Source organism: Balaenoptera borealis (assembly GCF_965194805.1).
Source record: "Balaenoptera borealis genome assembly, chromosome: 2".
Lineage (NCBI taxonomy): Eukaryota > Metazoa > Chordata > Mammalia > Artiodactyla > Balaenopteridae > Balaenoptera > Balaenoptera borealis.
In genome coordinates this window covers 40,141,979-40,163,043 of record NC_138867.1, presented here as the reverse complement: position 1 = coordinate 40,163,043, position 21,065 = coordinate 40,141,979, and the positions used below count along the sequence as shown (strand labels likewise).

Below are 21,065 nucleotides of genomic sequence, written 5' to 3'. Positions count from 1 at the left end.
TCTCAGGGGAGGAGGGCAGGGCGGCCGGCCCCTCCCACTCCGCCTTTTCTCGAGTGTCCTGCCCCCGGGCCTGGCAGCGGGCGCCAGGCCACCGGCGAGTGTGCGCAGCGACTCCGGGCACCGACGGCGGTGGGTGCGCGAGGACCGCGGCGGACCTGCTGGCGCCATGCGCTCCCTCCCCAGTCTGCGGGGGCCCCGGGCGCCGCCCCTGCCGCTGCTCCTCCTGTGCCTCCTCGCCCCTGTGCGCCGGAGCTCGGAGGACGGCCGTACCCCAGGTGTGATGGTTGCAGGGCCAAGGAGAGGGCGGAGAGCGCGCGGGGATCCTGGGGCAGAGGCGCGGGGATACTGGCGACCGCGGGTGGGGAACGGCGTCCGCCTCCGCCCCCGCCCCCGCCCCCGCCCGTTTGCCACGCTAGGGTTATCTAAACTGGCCGAGAGGCCGGTGCGGTTCGGGTTCCTCCGCTGGAACGAACAGCGCCCTACGAGACGGGGTCGTGGGTAGTAGGGCAGTGTCTGGGTGTTCCTAGGAAAAGGGCGTAAGGGTGCGGGCAGGAACAAGGCAGCGACTTGGCCTCTGCTAAAGTGGCAGGATCTCTGAAAGCCACATTTCCCAAGGCCCTTCACTTAAATCGATAGTGAGGCTTAAATATCCCCTCCTCCCTTCCTGGCAGGTGGGTTGGCTTTGATGATGTTTTTTAGAGCTGAGCTGAAATAACAACAACAACAAAACAAACAAAGCCCCACGACTTAAGGATAATGTGTGTATCTTCTTTTCTACCTTGGTCTTTGAAAACAAAGACCATGGGTTTTCTTTGTATTTGTGGTTGTATTATTAAGACACTGAAAGAGGGATTTTGGTGCAAAGCATCACGGAAACCAACACCAGATTTGCCATTTTAGCTTCACCTGTTTATAATTACTTTTTATGGTGAAAGTATTCCATCTAACGTACTTTCTAATGCAAGTTCCTGTGTTATAAATTTCAAAGTATTAGCGGCTAATTAGGATAACAGACCACCTCCAAGTTTGCAAATATTGCCCATCAGTAACTAAAATCAGGATATTATTCTACACAAGGTTTCGAACCTTTAATAGGAATTCATTTTTTATGCGCTTATAGCATGTAGATTTTTTTGTAACATACTTTGAAGATGGAAAGATAATCAAATAATAAGATTACTCATTTTTTAATAAATGTCCTTTTATAGGCCTAGCTGTTAACAACTTGGACAAAACATTTTGGGTTGCCTCAGTTTCTAAATTTCCTCACCCCGCTTTGCAGCCACCTTTCTCTTTTTCATTCACACCACTTATAAAGAATGGTCAAGGACATTTTCTACACCCTGCGTATCCCTGATTCACCTATCATTCACCTGAGAGTACTGCACTTCTGAGGACCAACGCATTCTAGGTGTGTCCTAGAACTTTGGTTCTCGACTTGGCTGTATGTTGGAATAACCAGCGAGCACTAAAAATGCTGATACGTGGATCCTGCCCTCAAAAATTCTGATTCAGTTGGCCTGGGATTCAGCCTACATGTGAGGAGTTTTAAAAGCTCCCGTGTGATTTTAATCATATGATCCTAAGCAGGTTGAAAACCACTGCTTTGAAATGATATGGCCTAGAGAGTGCACTGTTGGATAGGTATCCCATTGGTATGAGGGAGTCAGGTTTAAATTGACACTTAGAGCAGACTTCCAAAGAGAAAAGTAGGAAACAAATGAAGGTGGAGTAAATTAACAAAGTTTTAAATAAATAGAATGATGTATATATGTACGGCAGATGTCTGTGTGTGTATGTAGCACAAGTCCTGTCCTTTAAGCTCCACTTAAGCTAAAATTATGGAAGAATGTGACATATAAAAGGCATGAAGTTAACATTTCATTTCAAGGCAGAATTAAAAATTGTGAGGCAGCCTCATCTCACTTTATAGATACTGTATCGATCTCGGTGAGGTTCAGTTTCCTCCTTGCTAAAGACCATTGTGAAGTTTACTGGCTATTTTTTACCTAGATGCTTTTGAACTACTTGGAAGTAGGTGTTCTATAAACCTAAGATTTGGGGCCAAATTTTAAAAATAAAAATGTTTATCATTTTTTATCATAAAATGTATCATATTTACTATGTAACAACTGTGTGCCAGGCATTGCACCATATAGTTTATAGCTCTATGGGTTAGTTTTTATTATCCCTGACTTTCAGATGAGGAAATTGGAATTCAGAAAGGCTAGATAGTTGCCTAAGTACACATAATTAAGCAGCAGAGCAGGAAATTTAGCACTGTTCAGTCCGATTCCAAATACTGTGTTCTTAAACTCAGTTGTCTCTCTGAGATGAGTGGGTATGTCTATGAAAGTTTGGAATCATTGACAGAGAGCAGAGTGTGTGGATACAAATGCTAGATTTGGGCTGTAGGGCTTGCTGACTCAGTTTGAGTCCTGGAATAAAGTTGGCACAAGGACTCACCTTAACTCTTTTGGGCTGTTTTAATTAAATAAGAAATGTAAAATATCTTTATGAAGGAGAAACATTACATAAATGGGAATATTTTAAAATCATTATTATTACTCTTATGGGGGAACAAATCGAAGGAAAGGGTCATGCTTATCTTTTGAAAAATGTTTGCAGGGGAGTCATTTGAAATGATCATTTTTAACTTCTAGAGGATGTTGCTTATATGCTTCCTTGATCAATGCCGCCTTCCTTTCTAGAGACACACAGAGCAACTGCCCGGTAGTAAATATTTGTTGGAACAAATATTCGAGCACCTACACATGCCTTACATTGTTAGTCTATATCTAAGCAGAAAACTTTAGCAGTTTTTACCTTTCATGGCATTTAAACTTTAAAGGAACGGATTGGATATAAGCCTGTCTTTAATAGGGTTGTATCTGAGGCATCAAAATTTTGACCCTAAATTACCATCACATTTGAAATTACATTATATACACATTTGTTAAGAATTAGTTCAACTGGCTCTTCCTCGTCCTGGTCTTTTATCCCCACCTCTCATCCCCATCTCCTTCCCTCCCTTCTGGGAATGAGTCCTGTAGTCATTAGGTGGGGAAATGCGGAAGCGTCTCCCCTGTTGAAGGGACCCAAACGGTTTCAGATCAGGGAATTGAAGCTGAGCTCAGTCAGGATGGCATCCAGGTAGGAGAGCAGCCCCGTGCAGAGTGTTAGAGCCGAAGCACATGAGGTGGGCGTTCCTGCAGAAGGGTGGTCTGGCGAGAGGCCTCAGAGCTGAGCACTGACAAGGGCTTCTCCGCAGCTATGGCATGCAGGTCTGATCCTGATCACAGGATGGAGGTAAAGCACGCAGGAGCAGACAGTACAGGATGCTGGAGCCTAAGTGCGTGAGGAAGACACCTCTTTGGAGCCAATGGGAGATTAGTTATATATGGGGGGATTGATCAAATAAGTAAAGCTGGTGAGGATAACAGAATCTACGTCTTTCTCTAGAGAAGAAGGAAATAAACGGGGAAAACTAAAATGAACCTTGTGGTGTTGGACTGCAGTTGGCAGCATTAGTGTGAATTAATGACTTTAAATATCTGTCTCTATCCATGTCTTATGTCTATATATATCTATATAAATAGATGCATAAATATAAACGTGTATGTGTAAATATATGTATAATGCATATATGTGTCATATATATTTACAGGTGATCCCTGAACACAAAGGTTAATCTATGTATAATTTATAGTCAGCCTTCTGCATCAGTGCATCTGAGGATTGAACCAACCATGGACCATGTAGTCACGTAGTATTTACTCTTGAAAAAAATATGCATATAAGTGGACCCTTGAAGTTCAAACCCTCATTGTTCAAGGGCCAACTGTATATATGTATGTATATTATACCCATTATATATATGTGTGTGTGTGTGTATGAATATGTACACATGTATTCTTAGGTCTGCCCACTGCGATGGAGCAGTGATTTCCCAGCAGTGATGAACATACTTAGCACCCAAATCTTGATTCTAAATACATTTTTTTTTTTTTTTTTTACTAATAATAACTTGGACTTTTTGTAGAAATGGCTGATATCAGGACTGGAGTGGGGAAAGGATAGGATAAGCCTGGAACATCTTATGCCAGAAAGCAATGAAGTGTTCAAAGAATGATGGGTGATGTCAAAAGGATACAGAAGCCAAAGTGAAGGGGGTACGACTGGACAAACAGAGCATGAAAGTAAATAATAATACTAATGGACTAGTATCCATATGCACTGAATAATGTCCATTGAATTATATAGGTATTCATGAGTACGTACTGAACTTAATTAATTAAATGAGTCAATTGAAAGTTTGATGAGGCACAAAATATTATATAGTTTCAAAGTAACTTCCCACAAAATTGGCATTAATGAAAAGGGAGAAAGAATAACTTTTAAGTGGAGAAGCCTGGCAGACACCACTTTAATCAGATGATCAGAGTGTAAATCAGTAAAGAAAGAAAGAAAATTGTGTGTCATCTGACAGGGGGCAGTGAGAAGAACACAACATCTCCTCTGTGACTTTCCTGCCAAAGATGTCTACTCTGAATCTAATCATATTACAACTTAACTATCCTGGAACTTTCATAAGCATCAAGGTCATAAAAGTCAGGAGAGACTAAAGCTGTTTAGAGTGAAGAGAATAGAGGGACATGGCTCATGGCAGCTCATATGATCCTGAGCTGAAACCTTTGGCTAAAAAAGTACATTATAAAGACTTTTGTTGAAACTTAGATAAGATGTGGGATGAGATGATAGTGCATAAATGCTAATTTCCTGATTTTAACAGCAGTATTGGGGTGAAGTGGGCTATGTCCTTTGTAGGAAATGTTGTAATGTTGCTGAGGTCGAATGGGTTATCAGGTGACCAACTTGTTCCCCAGTGTTTCAGGGGAAACATTCTTTACTCTGTATGTAAAACTTTTCTGTTAGTTTGAGATTGCTTGAAAAGCAAAAAGAATTTCAACTCTGAGAAAGCTTGAATTAACAGACAAACCACAAGGATAGCTGAGAAATAGTCATCAGTTTATGTAATTAGGTACGATTTTCCAAAGGAGTATTTGCCCTCAAACAGAGACAGATTATAAGTGTTGAGGCTGTCTGTCCTAGATTGTAATCTTTTCAAGTTACTTTTGTATAGTTGGCCTCACATATTTCACAATATTAGGTGAACCTCGGAAATAAACAACTTAGGACACACACATTGACATAGAAGGAAAAAACCTCACAATGGTTTACTAAAAATAAACTCTCTACTCCTAATAAAACATAGTCACTATTCATGCACAACAAAATATCTCAAATAATATATTGTTAGTATAGAAATAATAGATGTTATCTTTAAAAATGCTGTTTCTCTTTTAATTGAAAATAATATTTTTCTGGTATTTTTAAAGTTATTGTGGTCATATCATTACTAGTGTATCCCTACTCTCAAGATAGAATCTTTTTTACTATTGCCTTATAATTATATAGTTCTGAGATCCTGAAAGGGAATTTAGATGTCTCATCTGATTGATCTTGAAGCCCAGAGTGCTTTTGTGATGTAGCTAAGAGCCTGGAGCTAGCTAACAGCTGTAACTGGTTTCCTAGTTTGCATTTTAAAACTCCATCCAGCACTTGGTACCTCTTTGGAAAAGGTCCTCAAGATAGGAAGGGCTGCAAGAAATGTTCATGCTTTAAAATATCTGCACCTAAACCATGTAAAACAGCACCTCAGGGCTAGAGGGCTATTTGAAGATTTTAAAAAATCATCACTTTGAGGAATGAGGGTTGAAGATGTACCTGTTTTGAAATCAGGATTTCTCAACTTTGGCATTATTGACATTTTGGGCTGGATAATTCTCTGCTATGGGGGGCTGTCCTGTAGAATGCTTAGCAGCCTCACTGGCCTCTACCTTTGTAGTGGGTGAGTTGTGTCACCCCCCAAAAGATGTTCAAGTCCTGACCCTTGGTATCTGTGAAAGTGACCTTATTTGAGAGTAGGGTCTTTGCAGATGTAATCAAGGTAAAATGAGGTCATGTTACATGAGGTCATGTTACATTAGGATAGACCCTTAACCCAATGACTGTGTCTTTATGAAAGAAGTGAGAGGGAGATTTGGATCTAGAGACACAGACACACAGGGGGAAGATGGATGTGTAAAAATGGAGCCAGAGATTGGAGTGATGCATCTACAAACCAGGGAATGCCAAGGATTGCTGGCAACCACCAGAAGCTAGGAAGAGGCAGGAACAATTCTTACTTAGCACCTTTAGAGGGAGCAAGGCCCTGAACCTTGATTTCAGGCTTCTAGCCTCTAGAACTCTGAGAGAATAAACTTCTGTTGTTTTAAGTCACCGTATTTGTGGTAATTTGGTATGGCAACACTACGAAACTAATATAACCTACCAGGTACAAGTAGTAACCTCCAAGTTGTGATAACCTGAATGTCTGCAGACATTGTTAAATATCCCCTGGGCAGGGTGTGGGGAAGAAGAGAATCACCTCTAGTTGAGAACCATTAAACAAAATCTAAGTCCTATCAAAGAATAACCTAGTGGGTGAAACATTTAAAAAACCCACAGTCTCTAGAAAGAGCAGAAATCCTAGTTTTATTTGGCATAAGTTTCACTGTTAAAATATCTTAATGACCCAGGTGGAGGTAGTTTGAAACATTAGTTTCCACACTGCCCTTCAAAATATATTTTATTGCAAAAATCATATTTTAAAGATAAGGTCAATTTATTTGCATTTCTATGTGACCAAGTTTTAAAAATAGTTTTACAAGGCTGTGTAAAAGTACACATTGCTTTTGTCATTAGGCTTTTTAATTGTTCTTTAATTTTTTTTTAAACTAATCTAAAAATGACCTTCTTGTCCAATAGTTCCCATGTATATAAAAAAATATGAGTTCCCTATCTAGACTGTTACCTGTCCCTGACTTAGAAAGTCTGACTTATAAATGTTCCCATCAGGAATTTATTTTCTTTCCAAAGCTTCTTTCCTCTTCTTTTCCTGACAAACTGTCTCTGGGGTATAGCGTCTAGCAATCAAGGTAGCCGTATTCCCCTTCTCTTCTTTTACTACTGCCGCTGGGGACAGGGGACAGGTATCCTATATTCCTAGAGCCCAGCGGTAGAACTCTAAATGTATTGTTTACAAGCAGTATTGGTAATTAGATATTTTAATGCTATAGTTCAGCTATATTATGGCTTAAATGGCTTTTACAATTTGGTATGGGATCTCATGGTTATGTATATTGATAGTGTTGCTTCCACGGGGAAATATATTATGAGTTTGAAACCTCTGTTTTATAAATAGTATATGTTATCCATTCCTAGGTTGTGTTTCTGTAATTGGGTTGCACATTTATATTGCTATTTATCAGAACGCTAAAACTAAGACTTATTAAAATAATTTTAATTATACATGTTGATAGCAATCAATACATTATGTGGATGAGAGAGAGAAAGACAGGGAATGGTATTTATCCTAATAGCTGTTTCTTATACCTTTCTTTAAATGATGTCCAGACCCTTCCAAGATTTTAAAATATAAGAGATTTGCGGGGGGGATGTTAGAGAAAATGCTTATTCTTAAATAGAGGTATAGTTGAACTGATTTTCTGACTTAAGTAAAAGCAAATCTTAAAACCCAATGCAGTTTTTTAGTGTTTATCTTTTTTTCTTCCCAATTTACTTCAATTAAATAGGGCCCCATTTAAACATGTGAAAATGTTACCTTAATATGAAATAGAAATTATAGCATGTTTATTTCATTTAAAATGTTAATAGCATAAATTATAAACCCTTCTAGCAATGTCTATTTTAAAATGTAATATGTTCAAGATATCTAAGTGGAGATCAATTTGCAATTTCCCATGAAACAATACAGGTGAAAACTAGAATGTTACACAGTTCTTTGATGCAACACCCTCATGCCCCATCGCCCAAGTAGAGGGAGAAAAATCTTTTAATCTCTGTGACAACTACTAAAAGCTACTCTTTTATGTTGGCATTTTGGCCACTACCTGTAAAAGAATGCCGAGTGGAAAATTTCCAGCAATGATTAATAGAGGAGTGAGTATGATAACTGAAGGAATGCGTGTTATGATCTTGGCACCATCACTCAATATTATCCAGCTTTTCTGATCCTCCCTTCTCTATGAAATGAAACCCCAAGTAACAAGTCAGTGGCAGAACTTGGACCAGGATACAAATCCCTGACTCTCCATTCTGTACTTCTTTTTGTGACTCAGCCTAATCCTTTCAGGGAAGTATTCAAACCACATCTGCCTGAATCTCCTGCCAATGTCCTTTAAACACTAACATCAGCTGCATCAGCCTCCTGCCAGCTGTCCTCCTACTGAAAGCAATAAGGTTTACATTCTCACTTTTTTGATTAAAAAATATCTTGGCTAAACGATGAACTTCTCACTTTAATATTCTAACACCTTCTGCAGACTGCCCTGCTCTTGTACTCAAGACTCTTAAAGGAACTTTTCCCAAGTCAAAAATCACAACAGTTATACATGCCCTTTTGTACTTGGGGCTTCTTCAGTGGAGTCCGGAGCCTGATCATGAATGCTTTAAAGGCAATAGGAAGTTAGGATACAGGTGGTGGCTGGTTTATAGATGTCTGTTTGTATTTTTAATATATGAGTTGGCAATTGGAAGTGGTCACAACAGTTAGTATATTCTGGAACTACCCAAATTTTCCTACTCTTGAAGCTTGATTTTTCCTTTTCCTCCTATTCCTTCAACTTCCATAAGCTTAATTTTGCCCAAGTCAAGCCTAGACCCCTTTTCTCTCCTTATTCTAATGTAGGTCCTAGGCGGACCCATCCATCCACATCCTGTTGATGCAAAATGGGAAGATAACCCCAGCCTCAGAGCTCATCTCCTTGGCATTATCTCCAGCTCTATTCTACCTCCAGAGTCCTTCAAAGATGTAGATCACACTTCATACTCTGTAGCTCAAATACCAACTTGTATACACCACATAGGCTAGTTACAGTCAATACTATAAATGGGTGCTACTCTGAAATTTTAATGACTCTCAATCACAAATTGTGGGCCTAAACCAACATTATTATGATCCATGTAGCCCTCCAGGAACCAAGTTTACTCAGCTTCATATTCCTTATTGGCATCAAGCATGTATACTGTATATGTTCACTTATTTAAGTGAAATGACAATGACAGCATTTTTTCAGCTTATGTCATCCTTACTGTTGCTGATACTGTGAATATGAATAATGATAATGATAATGATAATAATAAATGTCAGACCATCTCAAAAGGGTTATGAGCTTGTTTCAGGGATAAAAAGTGTGGTGAAGATCTTCATGATGGCATTCTGCTCTGCAGTAGGCTAGGCCAAGAAGAAAGGTCTCCTGAGCAAAGGAAGCAAAGATATCAAAGCTTCTGTTTGCAAGCTTCACAGAGCAGATGACAGAACAGTCCTTTCTTTCCCACCTGCTGTTCCCAGGTGCTGTTCCCTCCAGGCTTCCTGTCCAGAAGGGAACAGCATCTGCCTTGATCTTCCTGAGATATTTTCTCTTTAATGCAACCTGTAAGTGAGCTATGCCCAGTAATAGAAAAAAAGAATTTTCATATTGATAGGTGACTTTTTGGCAATGTGTGTGTGTGCTTGAGAGAGAGTGACAGAGAGAGAGAATAGGAATGAATGAATATTAGGTGTGGGTGGAGGAGAAGTTTTGTATTCCTGACAGCCTAGTGAGAAACTCAGGGCATATTTTCCTAAATAATCACCGTCAGAGGGTAGTATGATTTAGGTATGTTATTTGTGAAAGGATTATTTTATGGGAAAGTGCATCCCACCTTCCAAGACTGTATTAGAAGTGATCAAAGCTCTGGAACATGGCTAATTGGAGAGCTAGGTTCTGTGAGGTAGATTTTTTTATTAGGCAATATTGAAAAGCTGTGTGTAAGCTGAAGCAACAAAAATGATCTTTGATAACATTTTTCATACGTTTAAGAAATGTAAAGAACTAGAAATCTAATCTTGCACTAGGAATAACTTTCTGAGCAGAGTGTTAAAAATGTGGTGTAAAAAAGGCCCAGGTTTAATTTAAAGTGAATGAAGGGTCTTAGGAATGCAGCCAAGTTTACAATAATGAGCCTTTCTCCTCTGACTTGTTTGGTAAGGTTGGGGTAGTTTTCATGGGAGGTAAGGTCTGTGTCCTAAAGTCAAAGAAACAGTAGCTAGTGTTAAAAAAAAAAAAAAAAAAAAAATCTTTGAGGAGAGTGGGACAGGTGGAAACGGAAACATTGTTTGTTCGATGAAGGTTTTTGAAAGAAGAGATAAGTGACAGAGAAAAACGGAAAGTTGGTTTGGTAGAGGACACACTGGACCGTCACCGTAGCTGGAAAACAGAGCAGCATAGACTCTCCCTGTCCATCCATTTATGTTCTCTGTCCTCTAGCGCCCGGTGCACTCTCTCTTATTCCTTTTTTACGCCCTTTATTTTGGTCTCTCTGTCCCTTTTTGTGCTCTCATCTTCTCTCTGCCTTTCTATGTCCTTTTTTTTTCCTGGCACTCTAATCTAATTTCTCCATATCTTCATTTATGTTTTATAAAGAAACTACAAATTTTAGGATAAGGAAAGGTTTTTTTTTAAAGCCATTTGATGTAATCAATAGGGATTTTTCAGTAAGAAAAGAACGTAGAAAAATTGGAAATTTTGTTATATTTAATAGCTCAGTGTGTTTCTGAATGTCTGTGGAGCATGTAAGACCTAGTGAATCAGAGCTTCCTGAAAACATTATTTTTCATTAATAGTATACAATATACCATTTTAGCTGTTGTGAACTAGCTTTTAGACAGTCACTTAACCTTGATAATAATATGTAATCACATGTTCTTATTCTTACAGCTGCACCTTTCACAAGTCTACCTGTCCGGGAAGAAATGATGGCAAAATACTCTAACCTTTCCTTGGAGAGTCATAACATATCACTGACTGGTAAGTGTATTGTGTTTCAAATAATATAATGCCAGATAATTTTTCATTTTTAATTAAGCTACTGTATGAATTATGAAGTACTAAAGTCTGCTGCCAGTCTGGCGGGAGAGACACACCAGTACCTTTTACAGTCATAACACAGTGTGACGGGGTCCCGTGTGACCAGGCCGGCGTGCCCTGTGTGAGGGAGGAGGCAGCCTTTCCGGGCATGGGGGTTAAATGCTCTCTAGAAGGAGGGCGCCTGGGACAAGAGGAGGGCTCATTTTGACGTGCAGATGCTCTTCGGTTTTCATCACACCTTGCTGGTACATCTGTTCAAATCACTGTTCACTGAGAGGAGAATTCATGTATCTGCTGGAAGGCCTTTAGGCAAAAAAATTAAATATGTTATCTATGACTGCTATGGAAAATCAAGCGAAGAATCCTGACATAAAACTCAAGTCTGCTTTCTCTTTTCACAGTTTTGGATTCCAGTATTTTAAAAGTAATCTCAGAGTTCTTTAAGTGAGCAAGAGCAGTTATCTGTTTTAACAACAATATTAAAAGTATAATTAGAATTTTAATCCTATTTATTAAGTCACTAATAAGTTTCATCCAATTATATGTCCAGGCTTTAACTGTCCTCTAGTCTTAAGAACGGTTTCTCTATTTCTGTTTAATATGAATTAAAGGTGTGCCCCTCCCCCCAATCTGATACCAGTGGAATATTTGCAGTGAGTTTTCTGGTAGGAGAACATTTTTTTTTTTTTTTTAATTTTATTTATTTATTTATTTTTGTCTGTGTTGGGTCTTCGTTTCTGTGCTAGGGCTTTCTCTAGTTGCGGCGAGCGGGGGCCACTCTTCATTGCAGTGCGCGGGCCTCTCACTGTCGCGGCCTCTCTTGTTGTGGAGCACAGGCTCCAGACGCGCAGGCTCAGTAGTTGTAGCTCACGGGCCTAGTTGCTCCGCGGCATGTGGGATCCTCCCAGACCAGGGCTCGAACCCGTGTCCCCTGCATTGGCCAGCAGACTCTCAACCACTGCGCCACAAGGGAAGCCCGGGGGGGGGAGAAAATCTTTATGACTTGTGCAACCCCTGTTTGTTCCCAGATGTCCCCATCCTAGTATTTGGAGCTTATTCCTACTTGTAAAAAGTAATTACAACACTCCTGTGTTGCTACTTCTTCTTTTACTTTTTCCACATTCTAGTCGTTGGTTTCCTTTGTTAGGATGGAATGTTTCTTTAAGAGAGATTTATGTGAAAACAAAAGTTTGCAAATTCTTTGATTGGCCTGGTAGTGCTGGTAGCAGCACACCCCTCACTTATCCTGGGTAGCTGGAGCCCGGGAAAAAAAGGGTCAGGTGCCCAAAGGGAGAGCAAAAATTGGACTTTTTAGTTGATGTCTGGTTGGTTATTTACTTAACCCGTTTGGAGGCTTTCACTCCTAACCACTCTTTTTTTCTGGTACCAGTATTCCTACAGTATTCATGAAAGCAGGTGTTCACAACTGTCCGTCACTCACCTTCAGCTCTGGCCTGATCAAACTTTAGTCAGGCTTTTCTCTTCCTCCCAGACCCCTGAACTTGGCATGCCCCAAGTCTGAGCAAGCAGTAAATGCATGACCACAGCCCAATCGTGCTGTCTGCTTCTACCCACTGGTTGCCTCATTTCTTCCCAAAAGTTCCTGCTAGCCTGCTTACCCCTCCCTATAAAAGTCTTTTTCTGTTTGACAGTGAGATACTTGAAGATCCAAAGTTTGGAGCATTTTTCCCTATTGCAATAAACTTTTGGAATAAAGTCTCTCCTTATTTAAGTCTAGGTTTGTTTTTATTTGACAAAAGAAAAGATTTGACATTAATTTCAAAACACAGGATCTCTGAACTGTGACCCTTGTTGTTCTGTTTGCCTTCCCATCAAGAAGTTTGGTCTTAGGAACTGCCTTTATTGAAATATAGAATTTAAATCTGAAGACGTACTTATGCTTATTAGGAACCATAGGCTTTCTTCTTATTGTTAACACCAGGATTTTTAATCTACTTCATAAATAGAATGTTTTCATATTCTGTCATATCATTGTTTATTTGAATTGTGCTTAACATTTCTGTGTTGTTACTTATTTTCTCTTTCCCTCTGGCCATTTTAGAAGTTGATCTCTCTGTTGGGATAAAAATTTTTTTGTAGAGAGATACAAATGTAGTACATTAGTTGCAGATTTTGGATCAGCATGACAACTTTTGGCCCAGTTCATAGCACATTTACTCAAAGATGCTTGAGACTGGGAAACAGGTCCTGTGCCTTGGAAAGTGAAAAACATGACCTTTGATTCATGGAAACCTAATTGTTTACTTGTTTTATGTTTTTAAAATACTGCTAATCATTTACGTAACAGACATATGGTATTGACTATGTACCATGTATGTATTTCTACATATAACTTAGTTTAAACCTCGTAAGAACCCTAAGCAATGGGTACTATTACTATTTGCAATTTGCAGATGAGGAAAAAAGAGGCACAAAGAGATCAAGTGAACTGACCATGGTCACAGGTGGTAAGTTGGGAGTTTGATTTTGAACCCAGACTGTCTGGCACCAGGCGCCACGCTATTAACCATCATACTATGCAGTCTTTCTTAATGCCCAGTTACTCGTTTCTTTCCGCAGTGTTATTAATACAATTATACCTATTTTAAGGAAACTTAGATTCGCTATGAGACTCTGGAAAAAAGTTTCAAAAACAATGAAAGCAAAGGTATTTTGATTGCCCTTTGCTAAATAGGTTTGTCTTGGAAATTGCATTTGCTGAGATAATGGATATCTTTGTAAAAGTATAATTGACTTCACTAAGCATGAAGTGTTTTTTTTCCAGTTGTCTGATGTCACTGTGTTTCAAAAATTGATCTTTTAATAATGGACTATTTTAACATGACTGTGCTAGGTTTCCCAATGTCAATATTCAGAAGTCATTGTATTATAGCAATTAGAGTATTTCTTTATTGTTTTATTTTTTTCTGTCTCTGTGCATATTACAGTGTTTGGTGCCTCCATTAGTGTGTTATAGTTTAACCCAAGAGGTTAAAATCAAAGCGTCAGGTGGCAGTTTCTTGACTACCCTGGTAATGTTGGCATAGGCTCTCCCCACTGGCACATTTTATTTATCATTTTGAGATGTGAGCAGCTGGCCTGGCAAGGACCTCGTGAGACAGGGAGGTAGACAAAGCAGGCATTGGAGCTACAGATACGTATATTAAGGCATGGAGTAAAATTTGGGAAGATTAGTCAAGGTCAGGAAAGGCAGCCATGTCGCTTAGACCAGCTAGACAAGAAGTTGTGTTAGGACCATTCAGATTCCTGGTTCAAGTGCCTGGTCAATCAGATTGAAAAAAGAAAAGAAGAGAGAGTCCCTTACATTTGGCTGCTCAGACACTTTGTTGCCGGGAAGATCCCAGAATGACTCCAATGAGGTGCACATGTTTAGGATGTTTCTCAGAAGCAGACCGCCAGTTATCAAATCTTATGTAGACTGTAGATGTACAGAGGAAAAAAAATGTGAATCCTAATATACACAGAGAGTGAAAGAGAAGGTAGAAGAGGGATCGCCCATAGTAACACAATTGGTAGTGGCTGTTAGCAACTTTTGTTTTACACTAGGGTTTCTCATTAGCATAAATATTGACATTTTGGGTTGGATAACTCTTTGTTGCTGGAGTTGGGGGGAGCGTGTTCAGGGCATTGTAGGATGTTTAGCAGCATCCTTGGCCTCTACCCACTAGATCTGAGTTTGTTTAAATTTTTTCTATTGTAAACCATGAGCCATGAACACTTCTACATATCTCTTTCTGGGCATGGTTGTGTGTGTTCCTCTAGGATAATTGCCACAAGTAGAATTGCTGAGTTAGAAACTATGCACATTTTAATTTTAATACATACTTGCAAACTGCCCTCCAAAGTATCCTGACAATTTACCCCTTCCCCCTATCTGCATATTTGAGTATAATTTTCTCTAGATACTGACCAACCTTGACAGTATTAAACTCTTCGCTTTTCTGAGTGTGAAAAACTGTACTATTATTGTTTTAATTTGCATCCTGGAATTAGGCATACTTATATCTGTGTATGTTTATCTGTTAATACCCTTTATGCATTTTCCTATTGGGCTTATAAATTCTTCAGTTTATGTAAATGAGACAGCTATACATTTTGAGTACTAATCTGTACTTTTTATAAAAGTTGCAAATGTTCTTTCTTGTCTTTAAATTTTTACATGGTGTTTTTTATTGTGTAGAAATTTCATTTACACATTTCTCCTAATATTTTCATAGGAGTTCTTAATAGGAGTTTTTAACCTTCAGTTTTCAAACCATTTAAAATATGGTTTTACGTATTGTGTGTGATAGAGCACTAACTTTATTACTATTTTATATAGATAGCTAATGTCCCAACATCCTTTACTGAACAGTTCTTTTTCCTACTGCTGTGAAATAGCACACTAATCATATTCCAAATTTCCATATGCTATTCTGTCTCTACTGTTTCACTGTTTTTCAAACTCTTTATAGTGCTACACAAAGTAAGGAACAACTTACTTTGTAAACTGATGCACTACCATGCACGCACGCACACGTCAAGCAACACCCACACCTAACAGATGTGTTACACTTTGATAATTTCTCTTTTCTTACAACCCATTAAAAAACAAATCTGGTGGTAACTACTAAACTGATTTCCTGATGCACTAATAGTTTCCAACTTGCTTCTGAAAAATTCTTATTTATTCCATTAATTTTCTAGGTGTTTTCTAGCAGCACTAGCAAATTAATATTAATTTTTGAAACATTATACTTTTGTTCTTTTTTTAAAAAATAACTTTCCCTACTTCCTGGACTTTTACTCTTTCATGTGGGTTTTTTGTTTGTAATCAAGTTCCATAAAAAATACTCTTTGGAGTTTGACTGATTTTTCACTGAATCTGTAGATTAATTTGGGGGAGAATTAGTATTTTTATGATACTCTGTTGTCACCTGTGATGATTTAGATCTCATTTGACTTAGGGTATCTATTATAGTTAAATTTTTCCATACATATATATAATTTTTAATAAACATTGTATATAATTAAGATGTACAACATAACTATATGGATATATATATTACTACAGTCAAGCAAACTAATTAACATATCATCTTCTCACAGTTATCATTTTTTGTATGTGAAGAATGCACTTGAAATCTACTGTCTTAGCATATTTCCAGTGTTCAATACAGTATTAACATAACATACAGCAGGTGTTAATCATATTTATCATATTGTACATTACATCCCTAGTACTTATTTATCTTATAACTGGAAGTTTGTACCCTTTGGCCACCATCCAGTTTCCCTTCCCCTCCACGCCTGCCTCTGGTAACCACAGATCTGATCTCTTTTTCTATGAGTTTGTTTGTTTGTTTGTTTTTGAAGTATAATTGATTCCACAACACTATGTTAGTTCCTGGAGCACATTATAGTGATTAGATATTGCTATATATTTCAAAATGATCATCACTATAAGTATAGTTAAGTCTATACCATCTGTCACCAGACAAATATGTTACATTATTATTGGCTATATTCCCAACACTGTACGTTTCATATTTGTGACTTATTCATTTTATAACTATAAGTTTATACCTCCTAATCTCCCTCACCTATTTCTCTCAACCCTATACCCACCTCCCCTCTGGCAGCCACCTGTTTGTTCTCTGTATCTGTGACTCTGTTTCTGTTTGGTTATGTTTGTTCATTTGTTTTTTAGATTCCACATATAAGTGAAATCATACAGTAATTATCTTTCTCTGTCTGACTTATTTCAGTTTGCATAATACCCTCTAGGTCATTCATGTTGTTGCAAATGGCAAGATTTCATTCTTTTTTTATGGCTGAGTAATATTCCACTGTGTGTGTGTGTGTGTGTGTGTGTGTGTGTGTGTGTGTGTGTGTGTGTGTGTGTGTGTATACACCACATCTTCTTTATCCATTCATCTATTAATGGGCACTTAGGTTACTTCCATATCTTGGCAATTGTAAATAATGCTGCAGTGGACATAGGGGTGCATATATCTTTTTGAATTAGTGTTTTTGTTTTCTTTGGAGAGATACCCAGGAGTGGAATTGCTGGATCGTATGGTAATTCTATATATAATTTTTTGAGAAACTTCCATAGTGTTTTCTGTAAGGGGTGCACCAATTCACATTCCCACCAATAGTGCACAAGGGTTCCCTTTTCTCCACATCCTCACCAGTACTTGCTATTTGTTGTCTTTTTGGCAATAGCCATTCTGACAGGTGTGAGGTGGTATCTCATTGTGCTTTTGATTTGCATTTCCCTGATGATTAGTGATGTTGAGCATCTTTTCACATGCTTGTTGGCCATCTGTATGTCTCTTTGGAAAAATGTTTGTCAGGTCCTTTGCCCATTTTTTAATCAGGTTGTTTGTGGTTTGTTTTTTTTTTTTTATAATGAGATTTGTAACATCTCTATTATTTATTTTATTTTATTTTTGGCTGTGTTGGGTCTTCGTTTCTGTGCGAGGGCTTTCTCTAGTTGTGGCAAGCGGGGGCCACTCTTCATCGCGGTGTGCGGGCCTCTCACTGTCACGGCCTCTCTTGTTGCGGAGCACAGCCTCCAGACACGCAGGCTCAGTAGTTGTGGCTCACAGGCCTAGTTGCTCCGCGGCATGTGGGATCTTCCCAGACCAGGGCTCGAACCCGTGTCCCCTGCATTAGCAGGCAGATTCTCAACTACTGCGCCACCAGGGAAGCCCTGTTTGTGTTTTTGATGTTAAGAAAGGTCCATATACTTTTTTTTTTAAAACATCTTTATTGGAGTATAATTGCTTTACAATGGTGTGTTAGTTTCTGCTTTATAACAAAGTGAATCAGTTATACATATACATATATCCCCATATCTCTTCCCTCTTGCATCTCCCTCCCTCCCACCCTCCCTATCCCACCCCTCTAGGTGGTCACAAAGCACCGAGCTGATCTCCCTGTGCTATGCGGCTGCTTCCCACTAGCTATCTATCTTACATTTGGTAGTGTATATATGTCCATGCCACTCTCTCACTTTGTCCCAGCTTACCCTTAAATTTTTAAGAGAGTATTTAGACAGAGGTAAATTACTGTATGATTTAAAGAACATTCTTTTTAAAAGTATAGTTCAGAAACCGAGCAAATGGGTATGGTATTGTAAATGTAGATGTCATGGAAGTTTTTATAACACTCTAAAACAGCAGAAATGCATTGCAGTTGTGGAGTTTTGGGGAAGTTGAAACATTGTCCATTGAGTTAAATGGACACATTAGTTTTCTGGCTAACCAAAAAATATTTTAGTGTTAGGGATAAAACTTTCTACGTATTTTTGATGCTTGTGGTTTCCTGACAGGAAGGAAATCAGGCTGCAGAAGCACCAGCAAAGTATAAAAAACAGTGAGATAACAATTAGGGCTTGGAGGATGGCTTGGCAAGAAGAAAGGTTACATTGCAGTTCTAATAGAAGCATTTAGTTGAAAGTATGAATGTTTAAAATATGTTGATCAAGGAAAAAATATTTTTTATTTTTCATTTATTTTGTATCTATATGAAGTGATGGATGGTCCCTAAACTTACTGTGGTAATCATTTCATAAGGTATGTAAATCACAACATTATTCTGTACACCTTAAACTTATATAGTGCTGTATATCAATTATATCTCAATTAAACTGGAAGAGAAAAAATTTTTTAAATTAAAAAAACGTTGATCACATCATCTATCATCACACTGATAAATTATAAATTTGTTTCATCTTCTTTTAATGGTTTCTTTCATTTAAATTCTTGGTTCAGTAGTTTGAAAGCGATGAAGAAGTTAATTTCACTGTCATGAGCGTTTCATATCTTTGAGAGTTGGTTGTGAGAATCTGGACTCAGTCACACCTAAATTTGAGATTCTCTGCTGTTATTATCTTGATGCATGATTTTGGGCAAGATAGTCGACCTCTCTTTGCCTCAATTTTCTCATCTATGAAATAGTGATGAGAATAATGGTACTTACCCTGTAGAACTGCTGTGAAGATTAAATGATATAATCAATGTATAACTTTTAGCAACATAACATGATAACTTTTGTTATACTCCCCAGTGAGATAAATGGTGAGAGGGAGGAAGTGTATAATTATTCAGCAATTACTATATTACTAATACTTTTCTTATGATAGTTCATTTAATCCTTTCTACTATCTTATGAAATATGTATTGTCCCATTTTATAAATGGGGAAACTGAGGTGTCCAATATAAATATACTTTGTTTTGCCCTGTAAGTAACCTGAGGCACAGAGCCCCTGACATTGGGCTGCTCTCTTGTGAAATGGGGGAATAATTCATATTCTAACTTAGGAGGCTCCAGTGAACCACATCACCAAGAAGAGCATGGTGCCCTGTAATCACCTTCTGGAATGTAAATATCTCTATACTGTTTCCTGTGATAACGCAGCTACATCTCCCTGCCAGTTCTCCCCAGGAAAGTTTGTCATCAGCCTCACCCGGTGCCAAAGAAATAATGCAAGAGTCAAATAGCCTTTTCTGGGTGCTCCGACCGCCGGAGCCTCTTACAGCTCCATGCCCTGGAGCGAGGCCTGGGCCTCCTCGTTCTGAGCAGGGGAACCCTGCACGAGTTAGACTTGGGTTGAGCAGCATCCAGCAGCAATCAGCTCAGCTCAGACCTAGGGAGGAGACTCACAGACGTCTACAAAGATTTTATTCCTAAAGCAGAGTTTTGCCAGATGTGCAAGAGTCTTTTGTAGAGTTGAGTGATGGTCCATCTACCACGTGTCCTAGGCATTGTGACCTCCTGAGGCCTCTTCTTTCTTTATAAGCTAAGCTTTCCTTTCATACACGAGGCAGGGAGATAAACCAAACCAGTTCAGTCTTCAAAGGAGCCATGCAGTACCAAGAATGCCTGTAACTACTATGAGCAGAGACTGCAAAAATGCAGACCCCTCCACATGCGTGGAGTCGTGCAGTGTTTGTCCTTCTCTGGCTGCCTTATTTCATTGGGCCTGGTGTCCTTGGGGTTCATCCATGTTGTGGCATATTGACAAATGAATTTCCCCTTTTTAAAGGATGAGGGATGTTCCATTGTTTGTATATACCACATTGTTTTTGTCCGTTCATCCATTGACGTTTGGGTTGTTTCCACATCTTGGCCATTGTGACATGAAGTATCTAAAACAGTCAAATTCACAGAAGCAAAGAATAGAGTGGTGGTTGCCAGGGGTTGGGGAGGAGTGGGAAATGGGGAGGTATTAGTCAAATGTCTAAGTTTCAGTTAAGCAAGGTGAATAAGTTCTAGAGATCTACTGTACAACATTGTGCCTACAGATAAGAGGGTAGGTCTCGTGTTACTACCACGAATTAAAAAAAAAAAAGTATACTTTTTTTTGGCAAATGAAAGGTATCTAATCAGAGTAGAATAATAATCTGAGTTTTACTTTAGAAGGACAACTTTGGTGGTGTTAAATAAAAACATGTAGAGGAGGAGAAACTGTAGCCAAGAGAAGTTAGGAAGTCATTTTTCTCATCCTGGTGAAAGGTAATGAAGGTGTAGGGGAGGAAAAAGTTTTCCTTGACCCTCTTAGAGTCCCTAACTGGCTCTGAAAGTTAAACTGACAAACATAGTTTAACAGGATTAAAGCATACAAATTAATTTAAGTTTTATGTGACACAGCATCCTTCATAAGGAGAGGAAGACCCAAAGAAACAGTTAAATCTGAGTATTTTTATGCTAGGCTTGATGAAGAGTGGAGAGTCGTGGGAGAATATGATAGATCAGCGTATGAGATAAGTGTAATAAACTGGGGGAAATGTAGCAAGTCCTATTTGTTAGAATTCTTCTATGTGTCCCTTTGTCTTTGGAGATAAGGATGCTCCTTTCCCCCAGGTATAGGGAAGGCACCTCTCTCATGAAGGTTTTATGACCTGTTTCAGGGGAGAAGCGCAGGGGGAATGTCAGAGTGACCTTTCTGCTTCTGCTCTTTTCACAAACTCCTTCAGCTTAAGACATTTAGTATACCAAGGTGCCATATTCTGGGGGTAGTG

At 38.8% G+C, this 21,065-nt stretch overlaps 1 protein-coding gene across 2 annotated transcripts in view; it reads left to right on the top strand.

Annotated features, from left to right (window-relative positions):
• Positions 1-21,065, top strand: part of EMB (embigin) — a 49,260-nt gene that overhangs the window by 3,711 nt on the left and 24,484 nt on the right. Inside the window, exons 1-2 of one of the 2 annotated variants that reach the window (XM_082382455.1) lie at positions 3-275; positions 10,884-10,973. In XM_082382455.1, coding sequence (XP_082238581.1) covers positions 167-275; positions 10,884-10,973 — 199 coding nt within the window. In that variant the 5' untranslated portion in view covers positions 3-166. Of the gene's footprint in view, positions 1-2; positions 276-10,883; positions 10,974-21,065 lie in introns of those variants that run through there. The other variant, XM_082382456.1, reaches the window with a different exon arrangement.